Below are 21,948 nucleotides of genomic sequence, written 5' to 3'. Positions count from 1 at the left end.
ATGAGAAATTTGGTTTAGTTTTTTTCTGTTATTGAAAAATGTGGGAATTACTATCTTATGTAGAACACTAAAACCAATTGTTTTCCTTCACATTTTTGGTTTGATTACATTCATAGAATCATAGAATGGTTTGGGTTGGAAGGGACCTTAAAGATCATCTAGTTCCAACACCCCTGCCATGGGCAGGGACACCCTCCACTAGACCACGTTGACCAAAGCCCTATCCAGCCTGGTCTTAAACACTTCCAGGGAGGGGGCCTCCACAGCTTCTCTGGGCAACCTGTTCCAGTGCCTCACCACCCTCACAGTAAAGAATTTCTTTCTAACATCTAATCTAAATCTCCCCTCCTTCAGCTTAAACCCATTACCCCTTGTCCTGTCACTGCACTCCCTGATAAACAGTCCCTCACCATCTTTCCTGTAGGCCCCCTTCAGATACTGGAAAGCCGCAATTAGATCTCCCTGGAGCCTTCTTTTCTCCAGGCTGAACAATCCCAACTCTCTCAGCCTGTCCTCATAGGAGAGGTGCTCCAGCCTTCTGATCAGCTTCGTGGCCTCCTCTGGACTTGCTCCAACAGCTCAATGTCTCTCCTGTACTGGGGCCCCCAGAGCTGGATGCAGTACTCCAGGTGGGGTCTCACAAGAGCAGAGTGGAGGGGCAGGATCACCTGATGATCGACCTGCTGGTCACGCCTCTTTTGATGCAGCCCAGGACACAGTTGGCTTTCTGGGCTGCAAGCGCACACTGCCGGCTCATGTTGAGCTTCCCATCAATCAATACCCCCAAGTCCTTCTCCTCAGGGCTGCTTTCAATCCATTCCTCGCCCAGCCTATAGTCGTGCTTGGGATTCCACTGACCCACGTGCAGGACCTTGCACTTGGCCTTGTTGAACTTCATGCGGTTTGCATGGGCCCACCTCTCAAGCCTGTCCAGGTCCCTCTGGATGGCATCCCTTCCCTCCAGCGTGTCGACCACACCACACAGCTTGGTGTTGTCGACAAACTTGCTGAGGGTGCACTCGATCCCACTGTCCATGTTGCCAACAAAGATGTTGAACAGTGCCGGTCCCAGTACCGACCCCTGAGGAACACCACTCGTCACTGTTCTCCACTTGGACATTGAGCCATTGACCACAACTCTTTGACTGCGACCATCCAGCCAATTCCTTATCTGCCGAGTGGTCCATCCATCGAATCCATGTCTTTCCTATTTAGAGACAAGGATGTCATGCGGGACAGTGTCAAATGCCTTACACAAGTCCAGGTAGATGATGTCAGTTGCCCTTCCCTTGTCCACCAACACTGTAACCCTGTCATAGAAGACCACCACATTTTTCAGGCATGATTTGCCCTCAGTGAAGCCGTGCTGGCTGTCACCAATCACCTCCTTATTTTCCATGTGCCTGAGCATAGTCTCCAGGAGGGTCTGCTGCATGATCTTGCCAGGCACGGAGATGAGACTGACTGGCCTGTAGTTCCCTGGGTCTTCCTTTTTTACCTTTTTAAAAATGGGGGTTATGTCTCCCCTTTTCCAGTCAGTGGGAACTTCGCCAGACTGCCAGGACTTCTCAAAGATGATGGAGAGTGGCCTGGCCACTTCATCCGCCAGTTCCCTCAGGACCCATGGATGCATCTCATCAGGTCCCATGGACTTATGCACCTTCAGGTTCCTTAGATGGTCTCGAACCTGATCTTCTCCTACAGTGGGTGGTTCTGCATTCTCCCAGTCCCTGCCTTCTGTGACCTGGGCAGTGTGGCTCAAGCATTTGCCAGTGAAGACTGAGGCAAAGAAGTCATTGAGTACCTCAGCCTTCTCCATATCCTGGGTAACCAGGTCATCCGTTTCATTCTGGAGGGGACCCACATTTTCCCTCGTCCTCCTTTTATCACTGACATACCTATAGAAGCTGTTCTTGTTGTCCTTGACATTGTGGCCAGACTAATTTCTATCAGGGCTTTGGCTTTCCTAACCTGCTCCCTGGCTGCTCGGACAGTTTCTCTGTATTTCTGCCAGGCTACCTGCCCTTGCTTCCACCCTCTGTAGGCTTCCTTTTTTTGTTTGACTTTGCCCAGGAGCTCCTTGTTCATCCATGGGGGCCTCTTGGTGGTTTTGCTTGGCTTCCTCTTTGTTGGGATGCATTGCTGCTGAGCTTGGAGGAGGTGACCCTTGAATACTAGCCAGCTGTCTTGGGCCCCTCTTCCTTCCAGGGCTTTGTCCCATGGTATTCTACCAAGCAGATCCCTGAAGAAGCCAAAGTCTGCTCTCCTGAAGTCCAGGGTAGTGAGCTTGCTGCGTGCCCTCCTCGCTGCCCTGAGGATCCTGAATTCCACCATTTCATGGTCACTGCAGCCAAGGCTGCCCTTGAGCTTGACATCCCCTACCAGGCCCTCCTTATTGGTGAGAATAAGGTCCAGCATGGCACCTCTCCTCGTGGGCTCCTCTATCACTTGGAGGAGAAAGTTGTCATCGACACATTCCAGTAATTTCCTGGATTGCTTGCGCTCTGCTGCGTTGTTCCTCCAACAGATGTCGGGGTGGTTGAAGTCCCTCATAAGGACCAGGGCTTGTTTACCAGGTTAAGAAAGTGACTTATTTGCTGACTATAGTTCTTAGTTGATAATACTTCTGTTGTATTTCTCAGTGTTTGTTTCTCTGCTTTCTGTTTACATCCTAAAGGATGATGCTCGTCAACTCTTTGTGTTAGCTGGAGCAGCAGAAGAAGGATTTATGACTGCAGAGCTTGCTGGAGTTATCAAGAGACTGTGGAAAGACAGTGGAGTTCAAGCTTGTTTCAACAGATCTAGAGAATACCAGCTTAACGACTCTGCTGCCTAGTAAGTACTATGTGTTTTGAGTAGCTAAAGGAATAGAAGTCTCATCTCTTGAGGAAGTATCTGGACAAAGATCTTGTTTAGTTAGGTCAAAGTGCTGCAACTAACCTTCAGGGCTGGAGAGGAAGAGGTGTGGTATAATTATGAATTTGAGTCATCCTCTTGAGGAAGACAAAAATTGCTTTAAGGTGCTTTAATATGTTACATAGCGTTTTTATTACAAAAACATGACTCAAGTACCTGTTAGTGTCTGAATACATCCAGGAAACTTGGATTACATGATGTGAATCTGTATTACCAAGGATACTACTTTCGTGTTCATGGTAGTTTCTTCTGTGGTTCAACATTGCTGCATTTTCTTTGTTAATTAACAGTCTCTGTTAGAAATGTGTTGAGCAAAGGTAACAATCAGGATGTGCCTTCTCTGCTAGGGTACTTCATGAAAAAAATAATATAGTAAGGAATCAGGGGTATGAGAAATAAGGTGTGATGGCAGCAAGTAACGGTTAAGTCAGTTGAGGAAAAGAGTCCATCGAAGGAGAGGTAAGATGGTAAAGAATGGCATAGCAGTGATACTGGCCTTATAGGGCAACTATTTAAAGCTGAATTAATTTGTAGTGTTTGAAGTTATAAACAACATGCAGGTAAGGTAACTGTGAGAAGACTACAGCTGGAATAATGTAATTATAGGCCTGCTGAATGAATAGAAATGTGATCAACTTGTGTTGAAATTACACTGATACTTCCAGTGTGATTGTTACTTGTTTGCTGAAGTGGTTCTAAGGGTATAGAGGGTAGACGGCAACAAGCTGAGCTCATGATGACAGATCTCTTAACATAAGAGATAGCACTTGTATAAACTTTCTTCGGTATGAACCACTTCATTTGAAAGATCACTTACTTTCCTCTGCTAACCTCCTCTGTTCTGTTTTGTTTTAGATACTTCTATCTCTAGTTTCATATGGAAACTGTTCTTCTAGCCATACAATTGAATCCTTAAAATTTCTAACTTCCAGTTAGACTGAAAGAAGGACATAATGCCTTCCCTCTTTATTATGGGAAAAGCACAAATAAGATTTGTATGGTTTTTAGAAACACTGGGCTGCTTGGCCTGCATGGCAAGAATTTTGGCAGTGAAAGTATATTATTGTAAAAATGTGTGCAATTAGAAATTCTCAATAGAAAGTTAATTGTTATGTATTCAGCATTTTCTTAAACACATTAATTTTGGCCAAAACACTGGTTTGTTGTTTTCATGCATGTTATCAAATCCAGGGTAATTTTGGGCTTTGGTTATAGTTAAAAGTAACTTGTAGTTCAGCAGGTTACAAAGATGAAGGTGGTGGTCTAGTTAGTGCAGATAACATTGGTGTACGTGGAACCATGTTTCCATTTGGGGATTTCAAAAAAATTATTTGTAGTGGAGTCAATTGCATAAGTTTTCTTTCTTCTAGGGTGAAATATTTTAGTGTCTCTAAAACTTATTTCAAAAAACCTTGGAAAATTGAGGGGAATAATGTGGTTTTTGTCTTAGAGAAAGCTATTTTATAATATAAGTCAAGCACAATATAATGAATGGACCTAAAACTTCTGTAATTCTTTATAATTATCCTGTTACTATTTTATGAATAACTGAAAGCAGTATTTGTTTTTTGCCTTCAGTTACTTGAATGACTTGGACCGGATAGCACAAACCAGCTACATTCCAACCCAACAGGACGTTCTCAGGACTAGAGTGAAAACTACAGGAATAGTGGAAACCCACTTTACTTTCAAAGATCTTCATTTTAAGTATGTAAATCATGCTGCATATTCATCTGTCTGTTACAGTTTCTGTGAAGTTCTGGAAGATGGATTTTCAATGATGTAATTTAGCAAATTTGTCCAACCACAACTTAGATTCTCTCTCCCCCCTGCCCCCCCCCTTTTTTTTTCTGAAAAAAAAAAAAAAAAATGCTCATGCTTGGCTCAATTTTCTGAAAGGACATGGGACTGTAATAACTTAGAATAAATATGCAGATATTAAGTAATAAATGCTTTGGGTTTACTGGATGCTTTTTGTAAAGATACTTTATGTAAATTAAATCTCAAAATATTCCATTTTCTGCCATGTTAAATAGCTGTTCTTCTATCAGATTCTTCCCTTTAAATTCAGTTGGAGAGCTGGAGGCTTATAAATGTTTGGTATTTTATGAAAGAATAAATCCACTTTCCTGAAAAACTGAATTCAAATATGTGTTGTACTTTAAGATAGTACTTGATTTAGTCATGAAAGTATGTGACTTATGTTTCCTGTGATACAAGATTTACAAAATAATGTTACTATTCTGAACGTTTTATGTCCAAAGCCATTCATGATGAAAGCATAAGATAGTACAAACATAATACTACTCTACCCCCTACTAATCAGGAAGAAAGTGAAGAAAACTCAGTAAAACTCACATTGCATCTGCACTTAGATTGTGCAGAGATTGCTGTCAGCATGTCTATACAATGTATTTGTTTAGTATCTTCATGGAAAATTTTTTTTCATGTAAACACATAGCAAGTACTGTACTATGGATGCTTCAAGGCCATCAGTACTATGGAAATACATTTTGTTTCCTCGTTTTAGGGTTTAAGTGTACAAAACTCATATTCATCCATAAAATAATAGCTGGTAAACGGGAATTAATCTTTTGCAAACCTAAGGAGAGTAGTCCTTACCCAAGCCTCAAGAGAGGTCTTCAGTATTCTGAGGACCTATCCATTTTCTCACTCATTTTCTAATATTTTTTTGTTCAGTTCCCTATTGTAGATGGGTTTAAATTCTTCTACACTCTCAGTGGGTTTGTATGCAGGTAACTACTTCCAGTCTGTACTGATTATTAGGACTGTTAAAAGGACCATATGATTACAATCCTATAAAGTCCATTATAAGGACCATATGATTACACTTTAAAATGTGTAACTTTAAGGCAGGCCTTTGGAAGTATTTAGCTGTAATGTTGTACACTTAAACATCTGTACAGCAGGTGTTTAAATTTTAGGTGCCTTAGGAGATAGGCTTAATGAGTTATTGAAAGGGCTTGAAGAAATATACTCTTACATAGTAACACTGAAAAGAACTTTGAAGATGAGCTAAAGGTATAAAAGGCTTGATTATGCCGAAGTGAGGGTGCATAAACATGATTAGCTGAGCAATGTTGTGTACTTGATTTTTTTCATGTTGTTTTCTTTTCTGTTTTCCTCTGCATGTAGATTCTTTGAGGTTGAACCTCATTTCAGTCTTCTCTGTAAAGTGCTTAGCATAGCTTTGATTCAATCTAAATGGCAAGTCATCCTCATCCTGTTTCTGTAGACTATTTCAGAAGTTGAGTCTGATTATTTACTGCTTTTTGTGTTCAAAGAATACCTTATTTTGTAAAAATGTTCTTGTGATGACTTAAATTCTCATGAAATTCAGGTCTTACTACAAAATTATAAAACATTAGCATTAGAATTGACAGAATTAGTGACTAAGTGACTTGATTATTAAGATACACATGTAAATATCTTCCTATGGGTATAGCCATCACTGGTAGTTTGAGAACTAACTAGGAGTAAGTGGCTGACTTCCATTTATATAGGGTGATATCCAGAGACTTCCCCTCATTTTTAAATTCATAGAATCATAGAATGGTTTGGGTTGGAAGGGACCTTAAAGATCATCTAGTTCCAACCCCCCTGCTGCGGACAGGGACAATCTAACAGGAATAATCTTTAAAATGTTTTTAAGATGTCAGTATTCCATTGTAGAACATTAAATGGGCAATGAGTGTTGTCACTTGCACAACAGTAAACCCAAATAAAAGACCTCATTAGAGGTTATGATGTTTCTGACAGTTTTTGGTCAGAAAGCCAAAGGTCTTTGTTTTTCTTCTAATTTGCTTCCTTCTCTACTTATTTTTACTGTGTTTTTAAAGTAAAAAAACTAGCAACCCAAACACTTTAAGATTTCTAAAAATAACAACTGTAACTGATTCTCTTCAAGTGCAATTTACCTAGTCATATAGTACACTAACATTAAATCGGTAGGTTTTTTATCTGCCTGCCCCCTTACAATCGTACAGCCCAGAGAAAATAAGAAAGGGGGATAATAAAAGATGGAGGTCAGTTTTAATAAGTGTGTAATGTGTGAGACTTTCCAGATATGTATTGTGTTTTTATAAACACCCTGCCTCAAAAAAATAGTTGTCAAATTCAGAGTCTTTCACAGGTCTGGGGACTGGAATGAACAACTTGTATAACCTTAAAAAATAAATGAAAGCAATCATAATAAATATCTGGTGTCCTTTTGGCCCATGTCACATTTTGTATGGGTAGTGGAATCATGTTCTTTGCTTAGTCTGAAAAAAGCAGAACATAGCAAATCTGGCAACACTAGCTTTCAAAAACATATTGTGCTAATGAAAGGACCTTGCAGAAGTCCTTAAATTTGCACAATTGTGGATAAACCCTTCGGAAAGCTACCCATTTAATATAGCTGAGTAACATAGCTTAGTAGTGATGATTGGAGAACTGTCTTTAATGCTTTACATTTGGTTCAGTCAAGTAATTTGTCTTAATGTGGCATAGTCACCTTGTAATCCCATTGAAGAAGTCTGCTTTCTTTAATGGAAAGTCATTAAAGCTTTTCTCCAATACCTTCTTTCTTTAGATAGGGAGGTAGATTCAGGCGTTAGAAATTTCAGTTCTTTCAGCACTGCCTTGTATGTCTTTTTAGTTCATTACAGATTCTGACTTAACTTACATAAGTAAAATGTGGTTCTTCTGAGTAGTCAAACCATGGATAGTAATATGAATTTTAGCACCTGAGGCAAGTGCTTAAAAGGTGCGCTTGGTGTGCGTACACCCTCCCATATTGGAAGATGGAATCTGTAAATCATTCTTTCAAAACTTTTTAAAATTTATCTGCAGATGAAGCAGTTTTTATGAGTGTTTCAGTCTTTTGGGACTGTGACCTAATAGGCCTCTATGACTTCTAACAGGGCAGATGGAATGCTTGTGAATGGCTAATTTTTCTGAAAGATGCTTGCAGCCTTCTCTTTTTTTAAAGGATTCTGTGTACCAAATAGGTGTTCTTTTCTGTGTGCTTGTATTTCTCTGTACTGATACATATGGAGAAGTCGTTTCCTATTCATGTGAGATTTTTACCCAAATAAGGCTTTCATGATAGAGCTGGCCATTCTGCTGCTTACAGCAAAGAGGATGGAGATGTAGGGACTGGTCTGTCCTCTGGTCTTTGTCTTCTCCCTCCCATTTCAGTATTTTTACACCTACTGAATTCTAAGCGCTTTTTTTGTGGCAATATAAAAAAAAGTTAATTAGTTGTGAAAGCCCCTTAAGGCAAAAGTCAGGCCTTTTTTAAAAGGAATAATAGCATTTGCTTGTAAGTAGGAGGAAAAATTAAAATTTTGCATGATAGAATATTGACTAACATAGGGAAGTAATATGTGGTGTATTTGCGTTGTTTTGAAGCCATAAGTCATTGCAAGAATTTGAGACAACAGACTTTTTCTGTGAGAGCAGAGAGACAGGTGGAAAAAGTCTCTCTTCTCGCTCTTCAAGAAGATCCTACAATGTATATATCACTTCATTTCAGGATGTCTGTTGGTTTTTTTTTGGGGGGGGGGGGGTGTTTTGGTTTTTTGGGGGGTTTTTTGGGTGTGGGGTCCCATTTACCCCTCCATGATTCTTAGTTCATTAGATTGGGATGCTATTTACCTGGCTTCTAAAATACTTGAAGTTCCTAATGATGTCTAATGAAAGCTCTGTCTTTCACAGCATTTAGATAGCAGAGGAAAGCAAATCCATTCATTTTGTGCTAATTTGCTAATCCTCTGCTGTTAAGTTCTGGAATGTGGTCTTTTCCTACTTTTCTGCTAAGCTAAGAATTCAAATGAAACAAGAGTCACATTTATAGCCCAATTTTCCCACTTAACAACATTCCCAAAAATGCATTTGTTAGAGGGGAAAATGATTATTCTTATTATGTAATACTTATTTTGTCTTTTAAGACAATTTTGAAAATAATATTAGTGTCTCTTAAAATATTCTGTTTAAACATAGTTATAAAATATATGCAGTTGTAATTTGGTTTTGGGGAGAGAGGAGCTGAAACTCAGAGATTCCAGATTAATTTGGAAAAGTGAAAATTAGATTTTATATATTCAGAATACTAAAACAACAATAATAAAGTCAGTGTTACTTGATCCAACTTGCTTAGTATTGCATTATTTCCAAGTATTAAAACAGACACAACTCTAAAAGAATCTTAGATTGTTAGTCAATACCTTTTATTATTTTAGACCTTTTATTCATTTGGGCTAACGGTTGAATAACACTTTCATCTGGTTTACATCTAGTAAAGCTGACTGTATTTTTATTTTTTATACATTACAATTATCTTTCTTAATGAAATATAGTACTGTAAATAATCAGTTTTGTTGAGCTTTCACCTCACACTTTCTCATGTTTTGTAAAATGTTGTATAGGAAGGCTTTCAAGGCTTTATTAAAATTGTTATTTTATACCGAGACATTAAATAGTAATAAATGCTGCAAATTTTTATGCCTCTCTTAAAATGTTATCAAACTTACACAGCTGATACCTTCAGATTTTATTGGTTAACATTGAGAAAGCTAGAAATTCCAAAGTTCATTCCCTGCTTTGCACTTCTATTTTGCAGAATGTTTGATGTTGGAGGCCAAAGATCAGAGCGGAAGAAGTGGATTCATTGTTTTGAGGGTGTTACAGCCATCATTTTTTGTGTGGCATTAAGTGATTATGACTTGGTCTTGGCTGAAGATGAGGAAATGGCAAGTACCTTAATGTTGAGGAACAGAATAGTTGTTGGATAGAAACTAAATAAGTTTGAAAGGAAAGCTGTAAATACATCTTTTAGAGTATTACTGCTTTATAAGATGGATGGGTTTTGTGTAAAAGATCTCAGAGAAATGGTGATGGAATTAATGCTTCCAGGTTTCAGAGTATTTCCTTGTGTTCTCAGAAGGAACACTGAGACAAGTATTCTTCTGAGCTACAGTCCTTTATGTTTTAAAGGACACAAATTCATGAAGATAGATTGTCAGTAATAGACATTTTAGTCTCTTCATGAATGCTAGAAGTATAAGAAATTGCTTGACTTATCTGTATTTTACTCCATGTTTTCCTTTCCTTTCCTTCCTCAGTCTTCATTTTTTGTTTCTTTCTAAATGCGTTTCTCTGATCCCTTTCCTTAGTTGCAGAAATTTTTCTCTTCCTTCTCCCTTCCAACCCCCTCCACTCCTTTCTCCTCTTTCAAGGTGTGACTCCTCCCATATCAGTATGCACGGAGTGCGCATGCTTTTTACTGAGTGGTCTAAAGCAGTGCTTATCTATTTTGTGTGAATCATTAACAAACTTCTGCGCTTTTCCTCATGTTCTGCAACTTCTTATAAAATACAGTTTGGGGAGGAAGATAAAATAAAAAAACCCCAACTTTCAAGTCAAATGTAGGCAAAGAAGGTCTACTTAAATGACTGGAGCTTGGCCAAAGTACTTACATGTTGGATAATTCTTCTATAGAGTTAAAAATGAGGATAAGAGGAAAAAACCTGCTCATTTGATTCTCTAGTTCTATAGAACTTTTGTTTTTTCCTTATGCTGGAATCTCAGCTAGATGCAGGATTTAATTTTCAATTTCCAGGAGATCTAATTAGTACAAGACAAATTCAAGTAACTCAGCAACTCATGTAGAATATCTGTACTGCAAAATGTCAAAACAAACCAAAAATTTTCTAAAATATTAAACAGCTAAGCCTGGAAATGAGGTAGGGGAAAAAAAAGAAAAAGCAGTTGCTTAGACACTAGTCGTGAAAGTGTTCTCTGTAGTGGTCTTGGCCTCTCTGTGTTTCCCTGTGGTAAAACGGGATTCTGTATGCCAGAACCTGAGTTTTGTAACTTACCTGGTTCATTTGTAACTAATCAAAAATATATATCCTGATTTTAGTACTGAAGTCTGATAAAATACAATGTGGGTTTTTTCCAATTACAGAATCGGATGCATGAAAGCATGAAATTGTTTGACAGTATCTGCAACAATAAATGGTTCACAGACACGTCTATTATTCTCTTCCTGAACAAGAAAGATCTTTTTGAAGAAAAAATTAAAAGGAGTCCTCTCACTATTTGCTACCCTGAATACTCAGGTATTGGGAGAGGGACGCAGGTGTCAAGTAATTTTTGGTTAAATTACTTCATTTTTGATGCACAGATCAGGAGGACTTTAATAACTCTAGGTGTCTCAAATATTTAAATGAAATAAATTTTAAGATGGGAGGAGGGGTTATGGATCACAAATAAAATAATGCTAAGTCAGATTCATCTGTTTAACCAGGTGAAATAATGCTGGTTCACTGACAGCATTTACATGTTACTCATACAACTCTTTTCAGCCTAATTTATTTAGCCGATTCTTATTTCTGATGACCTCCTGGTTTTGTACTTAGGTGTAACTTTTTTTCCCACTAGCAGGAATCCCTGAGGATACATGAGTTTATTTGCACAGGGAGTGTACATACATGTTAGAAATAGGTGGCTTATTGAGGAAACGCATAGCAAAAGAGAATGATTTCATTTAACAAGTCTTAGCGTTTTTATGTATCATTTTCATTGTAACTTCAGACTATTCCTTTGTACAGAAAATAGCATGTTGGAGTTAAAAAGCTTAGGAGAAATATGTATGCCAAGTATCTTTAATTGAATTTGGGAAAACCCCAAACCTTTTAAAAACATAAACATTGAAAGTGAATAACTTGAATGAAGGAAACAAAATATCCTAATCCAGGGAACAGTCATGGGTCATCAATTACTTGCTCTGTCTGCCACTGAAGTGAATGGAAAGACTCTTCCTCCAGCTGGAATTTAATTCAGTCCTTAGTTTTTATTCTTAAAAATGTGTCCCAAAGCTTTCCTTCAAAATTTATTTTATGGTGTCTTAAAGCAATGGCTGTGGAATTACTCTTCTTGAGGTTTAGGTTAACCATTTCCAAAGAAACACTTCCTTCAAAGACATAGTGCATCTTGTTCTTTCTCAGTTTGAAACCTGCTTACTGAGCAATTTTCTTCTTCTAGGATCAAACACTTACGAAGAAGCAGCTGCCTACATTCAGTGTCAGTTTGAAGATCTGAACAAGAGAAAAGACACAAAGGAAATCTACACTCACTTCACGTGTGCCACAGACACAAAAAATGTGCAGTTTGTTTTCGATGCTGTAACTGATGTCATTATTAAAAATAACCTTAAAGACTGTGGCCTCTTCTGAGAACAGACAAAAGGTTGTTAAATGGTAAATTACATGCCTGAAAACAGGACTTAGGCATTTGGAATATGCCCATGCTGTGTAAAACCTGCATAGATATACTCAATTCTCTTTTATTTTATTTCTAGGTTTGGAGAACGACTTCGCACAATTCTAATCTGATTCTTTTCAAGGTGAAAGAAAAAAATACATTGTGCTGAATGATAGATCAGTACTGTAAAACTGCCTGTTTTAACAGCTTTATTTATGTTTGTCTTGTAAATTTAAGTAATTAGTTAACACTGAGATGTCAGTTGATTGTATGTAAACTTATAATTGTAGTAATGTATTTGTATAAACGTTGAACGGAATATTTTAGTAACTTGATGTCCTCTAAAATTTCCATGTTTTATGAAGATACTCTTAGAGGAGACAGACACGTTTTGCCTTTGGATTATTTAAACATCTTGTAAAATTAAATTTTCTTTTCATCTGAAGGGTGCATGCTGCCTTATTCTTTACTTTGTTGGTAATACTGTATATGGTGTTAGCTATTTTGATATTTAAACAGCCTCGTACACGTGCTCAGATTTAAGGAAATATAACCAATAAAACTTGTTTTTGCCTTAAGTTTTGAAAAAAATCTTTTTATAAATTTAAGATAAAGGCAAAGATTATTTTTTAAATTTAAATGAAATCCACAGTTTTGAAATCTGGGCTTGCAGTCTTTGCAGTGCAAATGTGGCAACACCGAGAAATTGAATTTTAAGGTTCAACTCTCATTGAAGCTGATGGAAATGCAAAAAGGAGGTTAAAACTTTATTTATATCAATAAAAAAATAGTTTGAAACTGTGGTCTTTACTCAGTGGATTGAATGGCAAAATTACCTTGGGTTTTTTTAATAGACCATTAGCAAAGGCTGGACTTCAGAGTAATATTTTTTTCTGCCTACTTAAGAAGTAAAATCATGTTCTCCTTAAGCTTTTTGCTATTTTCTGGTAATAAAACTAGTTTGATAATTTAATAACCATAGAAATACCAGGTTCTCCCACAAGACATGGCACAGTGGCTTCACAGATTAAAGCAATTTCCTGTTGCATATAAAAGGAATCTTCAGTATTTTGGATGGGGTGTTTTAGTGACTTGCAAACACTGATTCTTTAATTTCCTCTTTAATTATAATTAAAGTCTCACAGTGGCTTTAATAAGTTAAAGAATATGATTTTCTTCTGGTTATGCTTTCATTATGTGATTTGCTATCTTAGGTACATATCATCCATTGCCTTATGGGTAGTGCCAAAACTGATTTTTTTAAATACAGATTTTAAAATGAATAAGCTTCTATTTGTAAATAAGTTCATGGATGGTTGTCTTAAATGTATGTCATCTAGAAAATACAAATGTACCTAACTTGGAAATACGATTTTCTATAATTGTTAAAATATTTCAGGCAGCTACAGTAAGTTCTTTGAGAAGTAAATAAGTCTGAACCTGTTGCTATTTTTCTATATTATCTTAGCATTTATGTTAGAAATGTTAAACCAAATTATTTAAGTCATTGTTCTGTTATTTAATTTTTAACTGTGTATGTATTTCATTTAGGCTTCAACTTGAGTAAAACTTATCTGCACTTCTCGTTCTTTAATGCTTCCTTTGTTAGGTACAGAATTGCTAAATACGTTTCAAATGAAAGATTAGAAAGGAGATAACGTATTACTGGAGGTTGTTAAATATATTCATATGTTTTGAGCTCTTTCAGCAGTTATGGTGAGCAGTCTGTATATCCTGGGCTGCTTTTAATTGTGCTTTACAGTTCTGGATACATAACTGATTTTAAATCTCATTGAACTACTTTGTGGAAATTGTATTTACACATACGTTCAAGTTGGGTTTTGTACTTAATGTAAAACAAAAATTGGGATTAATCAAATTACATAAATAAATCTAAATTTTGTGCCTTGCTTGAAAGAAATGTTTTTCATTAAATGTGCTGATGGAAATCTTTTTGCATCCATCCTATGGAAATAACTACATGGGAAAAATCAGAAGATACAAAGTCAGTAGTAAATTCAAAAACTCTATGCAAGAAACAGTAAAATGAAAATGAGCATAAATTGATGATTATTGATTAATTCCTAAATATTTTTCCTTTACCATTGTTCCTAACACCTTCAATTGGGGAATTTTTAGAATTTCATAACTAGCGTTTTGTGAAGTATTTACATTTTAGCACAGAACAAAATTGTGAAACACTTTTGCGTGCTAGTCCAAGCAGATGAACTTGTCTTTTTTGACTTGATGAGTAGACAGCAGGTATGTTTCCTTATAGATTCTCTATACTGGTTGATCAATCTTTGTCTTGAGATGAAAGTTGTCAGCCTAGGCCACTGCTCTAGGAAAAGCTACAGGAGGATTTACATGCAATAGTGGGAGCCGCACACTTGGTTTTCACTGCTGTTGTGATAAAGCTGTACTCCATCTCTGTTCTGTCGGGAGGCAGATGGAGGAAATCCTGCAGGTCTGCCTCTGTCTGAGAAGGACAGTCTTGTCCCTCAGCAATATGAGCCTCCATTCTCTTCAGTTCTCCATTCCTCTCATGCAGAGTATCCAGGCAAACTACTTTTTTAGCCTTGCATAAGGAAGCTTCCTCTACTAGCCGTCTTAGATATTCCTTCATATTATTTTAAACATTCTGATTTTAGTTTATGTAGTGAATTATAACCTTATGGAGGCTTCTTCAGCTGCTGTGGTCTTGTAAGCAATATTGTCTGTGGTTGAAGTTTCTCAATAAAATGAAGCCATCATTAAACATGTAGTTATTTTTTAAGGGACTTGACTGTGAGGAAGTATGGTTTGAAAAATTTGGTGTTTGGCTTCCTGATGCTACCTGTTGAATTTGGAGAAAGTTTGATATTTAATGTAGAAACTTCTTAATAACTAAAACAGAGTCCAGGATGATGGCATGGGAACAGCATAGCATTTGCTGGATTGCAATTTCAGTTTCCATGCACGCAATTAGCAGCTTCATGATTTAAATTCTACATGAAACCTTAGGGAGCAAAAGAGATCAATCTGCAGCATGCTGAACAGCATGATGGTTGGTATGCATTTAGAATTGGGGAAAATGATAACTTCCTGTTCCAAATCAAGCAAAAAGGAAATCCTACTAAGATACTACTGTGTGGATTTCTCTTGAAGTTATACTTCATATTAATAACTAATAGCCAGTGGGTCAAAGAGTAATGCCAGGGTTGTTAAACTTCAAATCCTTGACTATTTCATTTTTGAGAAAAGGTGCAGAAGGTGCAACAAGAGGCTGGAAGTAGCTCATCCTTGAATAATTCGTAGCCTGTGAGAGTGCACTCACAAGCTATGAATGAGGAAGATGAGACTGCTGAAAGAGGAACTGAAAATCTAAGGAACCCATTTTGTTGAGAAACTTAAATACCAGTCATTAGCTTCTATCAGTGCCTGTAGTTTTTGTGAAGATTTAGGTCTTTTGGACACTGAAGAACAGGTGCCTTGACATGGAGGAAACTAGGAGCAGAATTTCAATCTGTTATGTTTCGAAGTCATGAAAATACTCTGGTCTGGATTTTAGGAAGGGACAGAGTTGAGTCCATAGTGTAGAAATACAGTTCTATAGTAGAACTGCATTTCTGTAGTGCAGTGCCTCAATTCTGAAAGGAATTTCAGAGCAGCTGTTAAGAAGGAAGTTGTGTATTTGCAAGGATGTACTGATCAGACGGTGCTATCTGAAATTTGACTCTCTTTAGTTGCAATGGAACAAAAGATGTTTAAGACCAACTATGTTGTGAGTGGAAGTCACTACAGCTCCACAGAACTAGCTGATCCCAGCTAACTTCTTTATTCTCCCTCCTTTTTCTATCCTTCCATTAACAGAGAGGTTTGGGAAGAGGTGTTGTCACTGCGCTTTCCTGCTCACGGGTTGTGCTATTGTGTAGACATCTGAGGAATAGGTACCTTGAATCCCGTGGAATATGCTGATCTTTTATTTCTTTTGCAGATAACATACAGATCTCTAATGTAAGATGATTATTATTATTGTAATGTAAGAATATGCTGACTGATTAGAGAATAAGTAAGTGTACTTCAAACTGTATGTGTTTATGTTGAAAAGTGTGAAGAAAAGTCTAGGAAACCAGGAACTTGAGCAGGTGAAGAGTTTCAGTTATGTGGCTTATAGTTCGAGTGACACGCAGTCTGATCAGTAGTCCCTACGGTACGACGCAGAGCACATCTTAAATAGCTCTCACAAATAAGCATCCTTATTGCTACAAAATCAGACTGCACTTTGAGACTGTACGGTACAAATGGCTGAGTGGGAGACACATTTCAAATAGATACCAAGATACTTCCAGAAGGGTTTGGCCATTTGTCAAACTGAACTAAAACGAATAATCCATCAGTTTTGCACATAAACTCAAAGGTGTAATAATTTACCTCAGGAACCATAACATTGTACTCGGGGAAAAAAATATGCTGAGGTGTAGTCACAAATTCTCACTACTCTTCTGTTCCAGTGTAGTGATTCTCTTAAAATGTGATAAAAAATCTGCAAAATCTATTTTAAAAATCCTATGAAACTAAGTCATCCTGAGAATGTTATGTAGTTTTGATTGAAAAAGGCTAAAACTTGTCCTGTATGCCAGGATTTTTTTTTTTTTCAGATAAAAACAAAGATGCAGCTATTCCTGTTTTGATTCCATAAATTACAAACTTAAAATACTTCGTCTACTTTTCATCGAGACCTTCGTTATTAAAACAAAGATAATTTTCCGTGAGAATAATATTAAACTTCCATAACTTTCACTTGGTATAAATTGCCAAAACTTGTATTTTTTTAAATAAGAATTATTGGTGCATTTATTAAATAAAAATCAGAAGTTATCAAGTGCATAATTTAGAATATAAAACTGAATGCCAACAGTCAGAAAAAGCATAACCAATTTATATTCAGTGACTTTCTTGTAGCAAATATATTTGAAGATACGTTCAAAATGTGACTTTGTCCTGTGTGTTATGTCTTAAGGTACCTTAAGTCAGCAAGGGTCATTGATAACATCCAGTTTCTAATGATGATCTTTCTACTCTTTTTAATCTTTAATAAAAATATGGTTTTAATCCTTCATACTTCTAGAAATGTTATTGTAAAAAAAGTCTAGTTAGACACCGCACATAGAGATTTGGGTACATTTGATCAAATTCTGAAGCTGTTGCTTAATAGGTTCTCCAGTGTCTTTAATAGCCAAGTTCTGTTGGTTTGGCTTAGGTGTTGTTAGTTTGCCTTGTTTTTCTACTTATAACTTAATTCCTTATAAATTTCTCTGTCTTTGGCCTTCTGACTGTTTAAAGGATGGAAGAAAGTCATAAACTATATCATCTACTGAAACAAAAAGATCATTGTCAAGATGTTTGTAGTCAGGCAGGCATGAGACACTGATGTTCTGGGAAAGCTTTAAAGAAAATACTCCGTGATGAACTTCACAGCTGTGTCCAACATTTGAAGAAAGCAACTTTGGGAGAGTGATGTGACATAAAATTGTTTTTTGGTATGTTCTTGTATGTTTTTGTTGCCTGGAGCTGTAATTGTGAGGAGATGCGGTGAGGTATGTGCAGTTGCCCAGCTACTTACCCCTTTCCCAGGTGAGGCTGTTACATGTCTGCGTATTAAAGACCCAGGCAGCCTGATCTTACAAATGCTGAGAAACAGGGTCGTGAGCTACTCGGCAAAAAGAAATAGGCACCCTGATCCTCCTGGGGAGGAGAGAGGGAGCACTCCCCAGAGTGAATAGGGATGGAGGGGGAAGGACGTAACTGCTCTTCTGATGTCTGCTGAGTTTGTATTTGAATACTCTCATGGTTTAATACAATTTTACAAGAAGAGGTGATTGATTTAGGTGCTGCTAGGGGAGCGTTGTCAGTATATTGTATGCTTACTCTTGAAATGTTTTGTCCTATCCAGATTCTCAGCCCTTGAAGATCTATCTTCCTCTAGTTAAAAGCTATGCCAGAAAGAATAAAATGCTAATATAGCTGCAGAGTAATAGTTTGCTAATCTTGAATGAGTTTTTTCTTCAAAACCAGATCTCACAGATGATCTAAAAGATAAATCCGGAGGCTGATAAATGAGTTTTATGGTGTTTTATATATTAAAGTGCAGAGACAGGGACAAGCTATTTCATTTCACTTCATTTTTTTCCCCAGCAAATCTGTGAAAGGAAAAAATGGTACACTCCAAGTGCTCTGTGTGAGCCTTCCTGAGACCAGTGCTGAAATTCTGTAAGCTGTAAGGCAGAATGAAGGATGTGCATCTTCCGTGGAGTTGCAGCAAAGAACTGATAGTGCTTCCTGAGAGCTCTAATGTTGTAATCCAGTATGTTAACAGCTGACATACTTCACAAAGAGGAAAGAAATATTAAAACAGTATCAATAATATAGGACCCTAAACTACCAGAGCACAAGTGTTAAGGTCCTTTGAGGCCAAACTGCGATGACTGCTGTAGAAGGGTTGTTTGCATAAACTGACTTTCAGGAAAAGCTTTAAAATGAGTGAGCTGTTTCATCACTTTCAAAAGGACTTCAGAAAGAAAGGAGCAGTTCTGTTAGAAATGGGATAATTTGCCTCACTTTAATGTTCAGCATCTCAAGTGAGTTGAAACAGTCAAGTGATTGCCTGTCAGCTGGCATGTGGTAATAAGTATGTTTTCTTAGCCGTTGACAAATGCAACGGACTTCAGTTTAATTTAAACACAATGAAATGTGTACATCTAAGTAGTAAGGAAGGCATGATCATTAAGGAAATAAATTGTGCAGATTAGGTAACTAAGGCTTGCATTCTTCCAGTAACACACGCATTGTCATGCTATGTCAGCATTTCAGAAGCTCATTTATGAAGTAGATCTATGCCAGGTTTTTGGAGATAGCGCTTCTTATTGTCATACTACATACAGAACTGAGGGGATGATATGGTGTAGCCGCAGCCAGCAGCTGAGCACCATGCTGCTGCTCATGCACCTCTCCCCTGGCAGGATGGGGAGGGGAATGGAAAAACAAAGGCAAAGCCTTGTGGGTCAGGGTAAGGACAGTACTGGGAAGGCAAGGGAGAGGGAAACAATCAACAACAGTACTGATAACAGATATTCACAATGGATGATGACAGAAAGCAATTTACTGATTCAGATGCTCAGCCTGTCCTGGAGCCATGCCCAACCTGCCCCTCCCTGGCTAGCCCCCTTTTATGGTGAGCATGATGTCATAGAATCATAGAATGGTTTGGGTTGGAAGGGACCTTAAAGCTCATCTAGTTCCAACCCCCCTGCCATGGGCAGGGACACCCTCCACTAGACCAGGCTGCCCAAAGCCCCATCCAACCTGGCCTTGAACACTTCCAGGGATGGGGCCTCCACAGCTTCTCTGGGCAACCTGTTCCAGTGCCTCACCACTCTCACAGTGAAGAATTTCTTTCTAACATCTAATCTAAATCTCCCCTCCTTCAGCTTAAACCCATTCCCCCTTGTCCTGTCACCACACTCCCTGATAAACAATCCCTCTCCAGCTTTCCTGTAGGCCCCTTCAGGTACTGGAAGGCCGCAATTAGATCTCCCTGGAGCCTTCTTTTCTCCAGGCTGAACAATCCCAACTCTCAGCCTGTCCTCATAGGAGAGGTGCTCCAGCCCTCTGATCAGCTTCGTGGCCTCCTCTGGACTTGCTCCAACAGCTCCATGTCTCTCCTGTCCTGGGGCCCCCAGAGGATGTCACATGGTATGGAATAGCCCCTGGCCAGCTTGGCTCACCTGTCCTGGCTCCTTGTGAAAATTAACTCTATCCTCGCCAGAACCAGGTCATTATTATCCACCCCTTATTCTATACTATCTATGTCATGCCCAGATTATTTCACAGATCTCATTCCCTTACTCTACGGGCCATCGCTCTAAAATGTCCGTTGAGTTCATTTAGTCCATGGCTTTGGGTTCCATCTGCCATTACAGTCTCTCAGGGCAGGAGCAATGGTGCGTGCTGCTGGATTGTTGCACGCTGCATCCAGAGTTTTCACGGCTGGTGCATCTGGTATCATCCATGCTCACAGTCTGAACGTTGAAGATGTGATTTTCAATGAAGTTCCTGGGCACTGGTTGAAGTCAGTTCTCATTCCATTATTGTGGCACTTTGCTCAGTTTCAAAGTCCATCCTTCGTTAGTTTTGTGTGATTCTTGTGGTCATACCATTGATACAGTATATAGCTATTAACATCATACAATTTATTGGCTATTTTCACCCAAAATCAAATCCCCAGCCTTTCTCATCACCCACCAAGTGCACCCTGGTCCCTGAGCAAAAGCAATCCCGCAGATGGGCTTGCCTTTGCCTGAAGCAGGGGTAACCCAAACTGTTTTACCCAACATATTTTTCATGCGCACTACAGGAGCTTTATCCCCGTCTACTGGGCGTGGAAATTTTGATTGGGCAGGGCCAGTTTGATTGACAGATCCCCTAGTGTTAACTAACCAGGTGGCCTTTGCTAAATGTGTGTCCTAATGTTTGAGGGTCCCACCATGCATTGCTCTCAATGTAATCTTTAGCAGTCCATTGTACCTTTCAATTTTCCCAGAGGCTGGTGCATGATAGGGGATGTGATACACCCACTCAATACCATGCTCTTTGGCCCAGGTGTCTATGAGGTGGTTCTGAAAATGAGCCCTGTTGTCTGACTCAATTCTCCCTGGGGTGCCATGTTGCCACAGGACTTGCTTTTCTAGACCCAGAATAGCATTCCGGGCAGTGGCATGGGGCACAGGATATGTTTCCAGCCATCCAGTGGTTGCTTCCACCATTGTAAGAACATAGCGCTTGCCTTGGCGGGTTTGTGGGAGCGTGATGTAGTCAATTTGCCATGCTTCCCCATATTTATATTTCAACCATTGTCCTCCATGCCACAGAGGCTTTACCCGCTTGGCTTGCTTGATTACAGAGCATGTTTCACATTGATGGATGACCTGTGAGATGGCATCCATTCTCAAGTCCACCCCTCGATCACAGGCCCATCTATATGTCGCATCTCTTCTTTGATGGCCTGAGATGTCATGGGCCCACCGAGCTATAAATAATTCACCCTTACGCTGCCAGTCCAAATCCACCTGAGCCACTTCAATCTTGGCAGCCTGATCCACCTGCTGGTTATTTTGATGTTTCTCAGTGGCCCGACTCTTGGGTATGTGGACATCTACATGACATACCTTTACAACCAGCTTCTCTAGCCGGGCAGCAATATCTTGCCACAATGGGGCAGCCCAGATGGGTTTGCTTCTGTGTTGCCAGTTGCTCCGCTTCCACTGCTGTAACCACCCCCACAGGGCATTGGCCACCATCCATGAGTCGGTATAGAGGTACAGTGTTGGCCACTTTTCTCTTTCAGCAACATCTAAAGCCAGCTGAATGGCTTTCACCTCTGCAAACTGGCTCGATTCACCTTGTCCTTCAGCAGCTTCTGCAACTTGCCATGTAGGACTCCATACAGCGGCCTTCCACCTTCGATGCTTTCCCACGATGCGGCAGGACCCATCAGTGAAGAGGGCATATGGTTTCTCATCTTCTGTTAGTTTATTGTACGGTGGGGCTTCTTCAGCACGTGTCACCTCCTCCTCTGGCGACATTCCAAAATCATTGCCTTCTGGCCAGTCTGTGATCACTTCCAGAATTTCTGGATGATTGGGGTTTCCTGTTTGAGCCCATTGTGTGATCAGTGCAACCCACTTACTCCACGTAGTATCGGTTGCATGATGTGTAGAGGGG

The 21,948-nt window shown here is 38.9% G+C and overlaps 1 protein-coding gene across 2 annotated transcripts in view; it reads left to right on the top strand.

Annotated features, from left to right (window-relative positions):
- GNAI1 (G protein subunit alpha i1) overlaps window positions 1–14,107 on the top strand; it is a 38,997-nt gene extending 24,890 nt beyond the window's left edge. Inside the window, exons 4-9 of one of the 2 annotated variants that reach the window (XM_054828562.1) lie at window positions 2,678–2,835; window positions 4,495–4,623; window positions 9,542–9,671; window positions 10,889–11,042; window positions 11,968–12,171; window positions 12,284–14,107. In XM_054828562.1, the coding sequence (XP_054684537.1) occupies window positions 2,678–2,835; window positions 4,495–4,623; window positions 9,542–9,671; window positions 10,889–11,042; window positions 11,968–12,158 (762 nt within the window). In that variant the 3' untranslated portion in view covers window positions 12,159–12,171; window positions 12,284–14,107. Of the gene's footprint in view, window positions 1–2,677; window positions 2,836–4,494; window positions 4,624–9,541; window positions 9,672–10,888; window positions 11,043–11,967; window positions 12,183–12,283 lie in introns of both variants that reach the window. The other variant, XM_054828552.1, reaches the window with a different exon arrangement.
- Window positions 14,108–21,948: the final 7,841 nt, after the last annotated feature.

Source organism: Grus americana, chromosome 1, assembly GCF_028858705.1.
Source record: "Grus americana isolate bGruAme1 chromosome 1, bGruAme1.mat, whole genome shotgun sequence".
Lineage (NCBI taxonomy): Eukaryota > Metazoa > Chordata > Aves > Gruiformes > Gruidae > Grus > Grus americana.
Note: the sequence above shows the minus strand (reverse complement) of the source record. Positions and strands in the feature narration are given on the sequence as shown.